The sequence below is a fragment of the Equus caballus genome, chromosome 26 (genome assembly GCF_041296265.1).
Source record: "Equus caballus isolate H_3958 breed thoroughbred chromosome 26, TB-T2T, whole genome shotgun sequence".
Taxonomy (NCBI): Eukaryota; Metazoa; Chordata; class Mammalia; order Perissodactyla; family Equidae; genus Equus; species Equus caballus.
In genome coordinates, this window is record NC_091709.1 from 45,934,088 (window position 1) to 45,945,918 (window position 11,831).

At 47.6% G+C, this 11,831-nt stretch overlaps 1 protein-coding gene across 8 annotated transcripts in view; it reads right to left on the reverse strand.

The window, feature by feature from the left end:
* Positions 1 to 11,828, reverse strand: part of HSF2BP (heat shock transcription factor 2 binding protein) — a 107,605-nt gene extending 95,777 nt beyond the window's left edge. The window contains exons 1-4 of one of the 8 annotated variants that reach the window (XM_070252134.1): positions 11,654 to 11,825; positions 11,083 to 11,230; positions 10,632 to 10,899; positions 9,705 to 9,855 (exon numbers count right to left, since the gene is read on the reverse strand). In XM_070252134.1, the coding sequence (XP_070108235.1) occupies positions 9,705 to 9,855; positions 10,632 to 10,667 (187 nt within the window). In that variant the 5' untranslated portion in view covers positions 10,668 to 10,899; positions 11,083 to 11,230; positions 11,654 to 11,825. Of the gene's footprint in view, positions 1 to 9,704; positions 9,856 to 10,152 lie in introns of all 8 variants that reach the window. The other 7 variants (XM_001491309.5, XM_070252137.1, XM_023630256.2 and 4 more) reach the window with 7 other exon arrangements.
* Between the last annotated feature and the right edge of the window lie 3 nt (positions 11,829 to 11,831).

An 11,831-nucleotide genomic window follows, 5' to 3' on the forward strand; every position in this document is an offset into this window, starting at 1 on the left:
GCTAAGGAAAGAGTCTTAAATCCAAAATAAAGGCTTTTTAATGGCCGTTAACTTTTTCCTTATCACTCTCTAACAGATTTAGAGAATTCAGGATTACCTACTGATGGATTCCATCTTTCGTCTGAGCCGAGATTTGGAGGGTGCATTGGTTTCCCAAATCTGCTGTAACAAAGTAGCATAAGCTGGGTGGCTCAGAACAACAGAGCAGCTCTCCTCTCTCTGGAACCTGTAAGGGAAGGACCCTCCCCTGCCTCTGCCACCTTCTGGTGGCCCCAGACGTCACTGGGTTGACGGCAGCGTAATCCAACCTGCCTCCACCTTCACTTGGACTTCTCCCTGTGTTTCTTCACAGTATCTTCCCTCTGTGTGTATCTGTCTCTGCATCCAAATTTTTCCCTTATATAAGGACACCACTCATACCAGATTAGGGCCCACACTAAACATCTCATTTTAACTTAATCAGCCTAATATAATATAAATATAAGTTGAAAGAAATAAGAATATTCTAGGATTCATAAAATTTTTTAAAAACTTCAGTTAAAGAGCTGAAATGCATTTGCAATCCTACTGTCCAATCTAAGCCAGCCAAACAACACTTTAATTAGCTGTCAAATTTTTAAAACAAACCAAAGGGGTGAAAGAGGAGAGCTGGAACCAGAACACAGAAATATTTTTTTCCTGCACTGCCAAAAATCTGCTTCCAAAACCACTCTTTTTCTAACGTAAAGGGCACTGGAATACCCTTTTACAAGATGAAGAAACTGTGTGACTAACAGGAATTTGTCCTCCACTGGCACTGCCAATGACTTGGCAGGACCTTGTATTGCTACCTTTTCTCAGCCGCATGCTGGAGCTCCTCAGTCCACCTGTAAACGATGAGGAAAGGATGGGATCCTAACCTTTTACATCCCCACGCTACTTAGCACGGCCTGACGAATATCAGACACGTAATAAACACCTACCTGAGTGATTTACCAACTAAATTCACTGAAAGACTTGAAGACAAATACTATCAGAAAAAAACTAAGATCAATCTTGCTGAACTCAAGAATTCTGTTACAAGTATTTCCCAAACCAGAGTCAGGGAATTTTGCTTTTCATTTATTGGCATACAAATATAATGTTAACAATCGGGTGGTCAGGAGCGACATACTCGAATAATGGACGTCTCCACCCCCGACCCTGGCTACCATCCCACCTCCTCTGACCACAAGCCTACAAGACTTCTGACTTCTTGCCCAGTCCCCAGTGCTCTGCACAGTCTCCACGCACCCTTCAGATCCACTCTCCACCCACTGTGCACCCCCGAGAGGGTGCGGTCAACGTCCACAGGAACTGGCCTCCTGTGCTTACGGCTTCCTGCTGGATAGACAGTGGCGGGCTCCACAGGAAAGGAGGACAGGTTGAGACAAGTTGGGACATCTGCTTCCCCTCTGCCTCATCGCTGCCAGCCTTCCAGTCAGCAGTGCCCCCTCCGGCTGAGGCCACGGTCCCATCGAGCAGCTCCCTCTCGCGAGTCTGGCAGCTCTCAGGAAGGCCATGTCGCCTCACTCCCCCAGCTCCCAGGGCTCTGCTGCCCTCATGTGTTCCCAAGCCCTGCCCACACCTGTGCTGCCATCTCTTCATTACACTCCTTGTCTGCTGCTTTTGTTTCCTTCCAGGACGGGCACGTGATACACTCTGATCTTATCTCATTTGGGCCACAATAAACTTTTGGTCATATTAAATATCTTTTTGGTGCTCACTCTTTTGTCCCACTCTTCACAACTATCTCTCTAGTTGATATTTGTATGGGCCAGGAATAATAATTCTCTGAGGCAAAACAGAGGTCCCCCTTTCTTCTCATCAATATCAAACTCTTGGGAAATTAATCTCAACACCCCCCTACAAATACTTTAGAAATACCGCCCTGCTAAGAACCCAAGAGTGTCTCAGGGATGCTTATGGTTCTGTAAACATTTAAGTAGTATTTCCATTTTACAGTATGTTTTTTTAAACTTTTTATTTGGAAATAATTTCAAACAGAAAACATGGAATGAAGAAAAATAACACAAAGAACACCCTTTAGGCAGACATATCTACTGTTAACATTTTACCACATTTGCTCATCGTATGTACCATACGCAAACACACACACAATATATTCTTTGACCCAGCTGGGTTAAGTTACATATATCATGGTCCTTTACTCCTAAATACTTCAGTGAATATTTCCCAAGAAGAGGGATAATGCCTTAGACACCCACTATGTACAACTGTCAACTGCAGAAAAATTAATATTACTACCTTTACCTAATCTACCACTGACATTCCAATTCTGTCATACGACCCAAAATTGTACTTTATAGCAACTTCTCCCTTCACAGTACAGCATCCAGTCTGGGGTCACGTATTGCATTTAGCTGTCAGGTATCTTTAGCCTTCTTTAATCTGGAACATCTCCATAGCCTGTCTTTTCTGCATGACATTACAATATATTCTTAACAATCTAAAAATCACAACAACATATATGGAAGGAATTCCATTTCCAACTCTGATGGTCACGTAGCAGATCAACCTTCCCACCAAGAATAACTAGAAAAGCGGAATTTAAAGAAACAACAGAAACTCATTAGAAGGTGTCTGAGCTATGGAGTCACACAGCCTTGAGGGCCAAGGCCGAGAGAAGGGAGTGCAGTGAGGTGAGCCCAGCTCTCTACCCAGCCTTCCCTGAGGCATCTGCATATTCAAAGGCAGCACAGCAAAGAGGCGGCAAAGCTAGGCAGAGTGCTCCACAGTCTCATCAAGCTGGGGAAATAAAAATCAAGTACAGAGCTATCAGATGGACTTAGGGCAGGCCATGATCCTGGAAAAGACGGAAGCATAGAAAAATGAGCTGACATCAGAGCCATTTCTCCCTCCAGGCACTCAGCAATGCGCAACCAGCACCGTGAGGCTGCAGAGGCAAGCAGACAGTGAGTGAAGAAAGGCCAGGATGCCAAGCAGAGCTAGAATCAGTCTTATGGTGCTGGAGAGACCAAAATTGAAGGTCAGAGCCCACCAAAATGGAAAGACTGGGAAACAACTCCAGCTCTCAGGTGGACCCCCTTGAAGGACCAAAAACCTAATAGAGAGAATGAACCACAAATAGGCCAGTTGGAACCAAGACTGAAACCAGCTGTGAATCAATCCCTGACCGGATGAAGGTAATCTCTGACTCTATTCTCACTGGCAGAAGCCAGAAGAAAAAAAAATTCCTTGCTAGAGAAAAATATCATCATCCACAGCCTACGCCAGTTTTCATTCAAAAAATGCGTTGATTGATAAAAAATTACCAGGACTACCAAGAGGAAAAACAGGCCATAGAAACAGACCAATAGGTGACCCAGATATTGGATTTACCAGACTCAAGACTTTAAAATAACTGATTATGTTCCAGAAAATAGGCAACAAGAGAATTTCATCAGGGAGCTAGAATAAAAAACCGCCAAGCAGAAAATCAACACAAAAATGAATAAATACTAATATTAAACAAATAATTTAAAAATAAATAATAAAACTAATGAAGAATTCAGAATCAGATCCACACATATACAGCCACTTATGACAAAAACAACAGCGTAGTATGGAAGGGGAAGACTGTCTTTTCAATAAATGGTGCTGGGTCATTTGGCCACACATGGCTTAATGGCTATTTTTAAAATAGAAGAGAACAGCATGGATTATACAACACCTTCATCATCACAGAAAGTTCTGCTGGACCACATTGACAGAGGCAAGGTGCTGTTGTACAGATCTTAAATTACACAAAATAACTTGTTTTTTACTGCTAATCAGTCGAATCTCTCTCCAGTATATCATGGCTGTGCTGGTTTGTATTCATTGCAGGTATTCAATGAACAAACAAGGCTGGTTCACAGTATTAACATTTTAACATATTTACTAAAGTTTTAAAAGGTTAAAACTAGTGTTTCAGACTTTTTTATTGAGGTCATTAGCAGTTTATAACATTGTGAAATTTGAGTTGTACATCATTATTAATCAGTGACCATATATATGTGCCTCTTTACCCCTTATGCCCACCCCGCAGCCCCCTTCCCCTCTGGTAACCACTAATCTGTTCTCTTTGTCCATGTGTTAGTTTATCTTCCACATACGAGTGAAATCATGTGGTGTTTGTCTTTCTCTGTCTGGCTTATTTCGTTTAACATAACACCCTCAAGGTCCATTCACATTGTTGCAAATGGGACAATTTTGTCTTTTTTTTATGGCTGAGTTGTATTCCATTGTATATATACACCACATCGTCTTTATCCATTAATCAGTTGATAGGCACTTGGGTTGCTTCCATATCTTGGCTATTGTGAATAAAGCTGCAATGAACATAGGGGTGGGATAGCTGGGTCGTATGGTAGTCCTATTTTTAATTTTCTGGGAAATCTCCATACTGTTTTCCATAGTGGCTGCACCAGTTTGCATTCCCACCAACAGCGTATGAGGGTTCCCTTTTCTCCATATCCTCTCCAACATTTGTTATTTTTTGTCTTGGTTATTATAGTCATTCTAACAGGTGTAAGATAATATCTCATTGTAGTTTTAATTTGCATTTTGCTAATGATTAGCAATACTGAACATCTTTTCACGTGCCTATTGGCCACTGCATATCTTCTTCGGAAAAATGTCTGCTCATATACCTTCCTCATTTTTTGATCAGATTGTTTTTTTGTTGTTGAGTTGCATGAGTTCTTTATTTATCTTGTAAATTAACCCCTTGTCGGATATAAGATTTGCAAATATTTTCTCTCAGCTGGTGGGATGTCTTTTCATTTTGTTCCTGGTTTCCTTTGCCTTGCAGAAGCTATTTAGTCTGATGTAGTCCCATTTGTTTATTTTTTCTTTCGTTTCCCTTGCCTGAGTAGACATGGTATTCAAAAAGATTTTTCTAAGACCTAAGTCAAAGAATGTACTGCCTATATTTTCTTCTAGGACTTTTACAGTTTCATGTCTTACCTTCAAGTCTTTAATCCATTTTGAGTTCATTTTTGTGCATAGCATAAGATAATGGTCTACGTTAATTCTTTTGCATGTGGCTATCCAGTTTCCCCAACACCATTTATTGAAGAGACTTTCCTTTCTTCATTGTATGTTCTTGGCACCTTTGTCAAAGGTCAGCTGTCTGTAGATGCGCAGTTTTATCTCTGGGCTTTCAATTCTGTTCCATTGAACTGCGTGTCTGTTTTTGTACCAGTACCATGCTGTTTTGGTCACTCTGGCTTTGCAGTATATCTTGAAGTCAAGGATTGTGATGCCTCCAGCTTTGTTCTTTTTTTCTCAGGATTGCTTTAGCTATTTGGGGTCTTTTGTTGCCCCATATGAATTTTAGGATACTTTGTTCTATTTCTGTGAAGAATGTCATTGGGATTCTGATTGGAATTGCATGGTATCTGTAGATTGCTGTAGGTAATATGAATATTTTAACTATGTTTATTCTTCCAATCCATGAGCATGGAATCTCTTTCCACCTCTTTGTCATCATCAATTTCTTTCAATAATGTCTCATAGTTTTCATTGTATAGGTCTTTCACCTCCTTGGTTAAATTTATTCCTGGATATTTTATTCTTTTTGTTGCGATTGTAAATGGGACTGTACTCGAGTCCTCTTTCTCCCTCCACCTGCCTGCCTTTCCTCCTCCTGCCTGACTGCATTCACTCCTACCTTCATGTTGCCCTTCATCACTGCTTAAGACAGGAGCAAACGCAGCCCTGAGACTGCTCAAAGCCAAGAATCTTCCTGGACCACATGGCGAGGGGGAGGGGGCACAAATCCACACATCAAACAGCTCTCGCTGCCATCATGTGATCCTGAGATTGCCTCTATAGGACCCATTCTCAGAGCCATGGCTATGTGCTTCATCTGGGAGAGAGGCCCCTGGGAAGGCCCAGGGAGGGCCACCAGACCTAGTCCTCATAAAAAGAAAAAGGAAATTTTTGTTTTTCTCACATCGCCCAAGTAGCAAATATTCAAGAGCCAAAATGAGGTGAAAGATGTCTTAGGAGATCATCTTTTAAACCAGGCCTTAGGCCAGGGAAGCAGACGTCCTCAAGGACCAAGTCAAGTGCAAAGTTCACAGTGAAGCCTCCTGTAACCACTGCAGTCCACTTTGACCTTTCCTTTTAACACTCAGTATCCTGTAGCACACGCTGCTTCATGAAATTCTGCTACAATTGAGAAAGAAGAGCATGCAGAGACAGGAGGGTAGGCAGTCCCTCAGGACCAAATATTCAGCCAGGCTCTGAGGATATAAACAGGAGCCCTGCCCTCCCACCACCTTACACCGTAAGATGGGAATAAAACCATTCTGTCTGAAATAAAAGTACAGGATGCTCTGACAACATCTAACAGGAAGACAGATGGTGTCTACGCAGTCATATAAGGAAGTGAGACTAAGTCCAACAATATAAAGCCTTTCAAGCCATTGTATAGTTTTGTTTCGGTTTTTGGGTGGTAGTGGGTTTTAGCAGGGTTTTGTTTTCTAGTCTTTATCCTAAGAGCAAGGAGAAGCAAGCCACTAAAGACTTAAGAAGGGGAATGACATTCTGAATTGTTAAAAATTACTCAGGCTACAGTATACAGAATGGACTACAGAGTGGCAATGAGTGGATGCTGTCAGGAGGCAGAGATTCAGGCAAAATGACAGAGGCCGGGCCTCTGGTGGTGGCAGTGGCAATGACAGCAGGCTGATGACTTCAGGATGCACCATGAGGGGAAATATACAGGACTTACCGGCAGAGAGGTGGGCGGGGGGGATAGTGAAGAGAGAGGTTGGCCACAAGGAGGATCCTAGGTCTCTAGTCTGAACGGTGGTGCCTGGGGCAGACTGAGGTAGGCAAAATTGGGGTGGGGTGGAGGGATGGTTATCATGAATCAGTCATGACAAAGTACAAATCGGCTTGCTCTGAGAAAGTGAAAATCTGTCCTGCAATTTGGATAACAGGCTGGGATAACAGACACATGTAATGCCAGCTGCCAAGTTACCAGGAGAGAGTGTTTCTCCCAAGGACACACTGCAACTGCAAAGTGTCATAATGATCCCTTCTTTCAGGGAATGCTGATTTCTTATTCAGAGAAAGCTTATTCTGTAAAACCCCACACTATCAGAAATTTTGCTGTTTGGACTTATACCAGTAGAAAGGAAACATCCCACTCCTGCCTGCAGGATCCAAGTCACTGTGACACAGAGCAGCAGCCTTGATTCCCAGCTGGCTGCAGAGCTTCAAACGAGGGATTTCGAGATAGGATGTTCCACATCTATCTAAATTTTGTAGTTTTCAAGGAAACAGGACCTGGGTCCACTGCATGAGACCTGATGCTGATCCCTTCACACACAGCCCAACTTTGCCTGGAGCCCATCAAAACAGGCTTCACTTGCACTTCACCTCCAACGCATCCTGCCCCCAATCCTATGGCAACTCTGTCCTGTCCTTTGCTGGCAAAACACCCACAGCTCCTCCGGTGTGTGGTCTCCTCCTTGCAATGAGCCAGTAAATTGACCTTGTTGTTCCTCTTGGTTGTATGTTGATAAGGCTAGGATAAACATTTAGAATTTGAAATGACTGAAACAGCGAGAAGAAATGCCAAGCAGGAGTTAGATGCAGTGCCCTGATCCCGGAGGGGGGGGGTCTGGGCTAGAGATAAATCTAGGAGCCGCTGGCATCAAGTTGGCAACTGAAGCTATGTGTGTGCACAGACTGCCCACAGAGAGGCCCTGGAGTGAGGAGAGAAGGGGGTCTTGGCTTGAGCCTCAAGCAGCACGGCTGGCTGAAAGGCTGCTGCACAGAAGGGTGAATCGGCAAAGCTCATCAGGAAGAAGCGGCCAGAGAGACCAGTGGGAAGAGGGGACTCCATGGCCTGAGGAAGGCCAGGGGCTGTGGGGCAAGACCTCCTAAAGCCTAACTTTGATCAGGCCACCATAGGTTCATTCGGGGCCCCTACCTCTGTAAGCACTACAATTTGATTCTGGCAGAGGACTGACCTCCAAAGATCGACTCATGCTAACCCATTCACGAGATCCTGATGAACTTCTCAGAACGCCAGTTCATTAACCTGCAGTGAGAAACAGACAGCCAGCAAGCTGACTCTGCTGCTGGTCAGCAGCTTCCTTCCCTGAAGATAAATGCATGTGGGACACTAACGACTTGCAGGAGGCTGCTGGATGAGCGTGGGATCAGAACCAGGGAGGTTAGGAAGACGACGACCTGGACCTATGGTAGTAAGCGACATGGAGCATATCTAGCAGGGTCTCAACGGGAAACAAATCAACCCAGATGTCGAGACTTAACGGGAAGGACTAGTTACAGAGTGCGGAGCAGGGATAAGAGACCCAGCAAGGGATGGTGAGGCACCAGGGACTAGCAACAACCCTCCAGCTGAAGGAACGAAGGGAGAAAACAGTGTTACTGGAGCCCAGTGAGAGCTGGGACTGTGGAGGAGGCCCCCAAGTGGGAGTCACAGCTGTGGAGGGAGCAGGAGGAAACACCCCAATCTCCCTCTCCGCCCACTGAGGCCTTCCATTGGTGAGTCTCACTGGCAGCCAGCAAGGAGGCACACAGTCTGCAGGAGCCCGCCTCCCAGAGCACACCAGAGGAGAGAGGATTCCAAAGAGAGAATAAACAGGACAGGGAGCCATGGTAACCACGCGCACTCTCCCTTCTAACCGTGTATAGCTGCCCCCTTGACCAGACACATTTGCACAAACCAGATGCACTGTTGAGTCCAGGTATCTTCTCGCCTGGGCTAGTGCCAGAGACCCGACCTGAGCCCTCTAGACGTGCCTTTTCTAGAGCTCATGCGGTGACAGCAAACAGTCAAACGCAGTGCAGTGAATCAGCCTTAGCCATTGAAGGCCGATTTAATCGTAACTCAGCCTCAATTAGGCAACTACTGAATCCATCCCAGAATATCTCCAAGAACTTCAACAGGCTGCTAGACTGACATATGACTAACAGCTCAGCTCAAATCTCAAAATCCGAATGGACAAGAACCAGCAAGCCTGGACTTACACCAGTGCGAGGAACTGACCTGTCCATCAACCTGGAGACCAGTAAACACACATCTAACTACCTCTCCAGACACACCAAACTGCATGCAAGGTTGCCCCACGGCCAGATGCTTAACTTACACAAGGAAGGACTTCATTTTCCCTGTGGCTTTTTCATTATAACAGTACAGTTATATGTCGCTTGAGGACGGGGATTCGTGCTGAGAACGGCATTGTCAGGCGATTTCGTCATGGTGTGAACGTCAGAGTGCACTTACACAAACCTAGATGGTACAGCCTGCTACACAGCTATGCTCTTCGGCACTAACCTTACGGGAGCACCGTTGTACGTGTGGTCTGTCGTTGACCGAAAGCTCGTTATTTAGTGCATGACTGTATAAAAGTCTTCTGCCAAGAAGACAGGTGGAGAGAAAGAGAAACTGGTAACAGACACTCCTAAAAGCTGGCAACTCTTCCTCCAACACAAACTTACACATGTCCCAGTTATTCATTTGAGGGCCCCTCCCTTTCTCATGTCTTACCTGACTCTCCCCAAGGCAATTACAAGGACTATAACGGTATCTTAGAGTTTATGGACAATTCCTTTACAGTTATTCACATAAAGTAAATCTGCTGGAACAGATTGCTGTCACCATCAACGACTGCCAAAGATGAAGTAAGACTCACTTTTTTCCATAATCTTTAATTTCTGGAAGCTTTCCAGTACTTCCCCATTCAGGATCCTGGGTAAGAAGTCCCGGATTTGCATCACTTCAGTGGTCAGCCGTTCCAGGTCCTTCTTTCGGACTTTCACGAATTCTTCTTTAGCTCCCACGTGCTAAAAGAACAAGATTTTAAGATGACATTTCCCTTCAGATCACCAGAACCAGCAGCCCTGACCAGCTTGCTTCCTTTTCTTTAAGGCCTCTTGTGTTCATACCGGTCTCAAAAGCACATCTTTACCCTAAAGAGTACAACTCTGCTATACACGTCACGTCCCGAGAGCCAAAGCCCCAGCCAGTTTCCTTTTCTAAGTGCATACGAGGGAGGCCCTAATCCTGAAAGCCAAAGAGAACGCCAGCATCCCCTCCCGAGCGGTCCAGCGCCAAGCTAATCAGGAGGGAAGGACGTTTACCGGGTCCCCACTGGGCGCCCAGCTCTTTGCTGGTCATCTCATTTCGTAGTGTTCAACACGACCCTCCAAGGTTGTCCAGGCCGGAAGCGGAGGCCTGGGGAGAATGGGTGGCTGTCTCAAGGGACGCCATTAGCGGGGGACCGAAGCAGGAGGGGAACACAGATCAGGCTCCAGGGTCTAAGCTACATCACTGCAGGGACGTCACTACGTGCAGTCAGGGGACACAGGTCCCCCGTGGAGCCGCATTCTCCCAGAGCCCACACCGAGCCCTGGCGCAGCGAGAGGGCCTTGAGGGCACGGCTGGGTCCGGGGCCGCCACCGCCAGCTCCGTGCCCAGCGCCCCATCGCGCCGCCCTCACCCCCGCCCAGGCCTAGCTGTCCGCCCACGAGGCCCAGGCCCTTCCCCAGCGTCCGCTGAAGCGCGGGGTAGCGCATGGCGGCAGCTCAGACGCACGGGCGGGCAGGGCCCCCTCACTGACCCAGCAGGCCTCCTCGACGTCCCCCGCCTCGCCCATGGCCGCCACTGCCTCAGCTCCGTGCGCCTGCGCGGCGACGCGCCCTCTGACCCCACACGCCAGAAAGCGCGGGAGTGCGTCCACGCCGAGGGCTTGAGTACAGAGAGCCGCGAGGCTCAAACTCCGTAGCGTTTACGCGGCACGCTGGGCCCTGCGGACTCGGGGTGGGCTCGGCGAGAGCCGGCATCTCTCTTCTGGCTCCGCTGGGGTTTTAAACTTGTTAACTGCAAAGCTAAAGGACAGCGAGACCCAGGTGTAAGTGTCAAGTGAGGTAAGTCGAATCGGCCTTTCCTGTTTGGCAACGGATGCTAGACTAAGGGGCGATGCAGTCAAGGGAACCGGCACCCGCCCAGCCGGCGGCCACTCTCCCCTGCTCGGCTCTGAGCCTCATTAGCAAGGATCCACGCTTTCTCACCACAGCTCCTCGGGGTGTCTGCTCCCACAGGGAGTGTTAGCCCAGCCGGCTGGCTAGGTAACTCAGATGACCACCTGACCTTGGAGATGTCACCTGGTCCATTCACTTGCCCCAATACGCCCGCTGAGTTCGCGAAACATGGTGCAGCCTGTGGGTTCAAACGTACCCAGTTACCGCACAACTAAGGCCGTCTGTCTTTGAAACCGGCAGGAAGCTGACTCTGCCCTAGGCGCCGGAGTGCGTGCTCTCCTGGCCTGAGGGTGGACTCGCGAGCACATGCTGCAAATCCCTGCCCTGCACTGGGACCTGCCCTGCCGCTGGCCCTGTCCTAGAACTCGTCCTCGCCCCCTCTCTGCCCCAGGACCTGGACGCTGGAGGGGGCCGCCTCTCTCGGCCCCTCGATGGCGCTGCCCCCAATATCCCGCCAAAAACCCCAAGCACGGTCCTTCTTCCCAGTCTCCACCCTGCGGAGGCGGCCCGAGGAGTCCAATGCAACTGTAAACCCGTGTATTTCGCAGGACAGCTGCCGATCGGATGGGGTTTTTGTGGAGTGGGCTTAAAAATTCGAGACCACTTAAAATTGGCCATCCGTCTCTTCCTGGCCAAGGCTCAACGCTGGCTAACCGCGCCGTCCACGGCCCCGAGCTTTGGCTGCCGAAAGCCGGCAGAGACGCGAAGGCGCGACGCGAACCCCCGCGAGGAACTCCGCTGGCCGGCGCCTTCATGACGCCATCAGCCCGCGCGCCGCC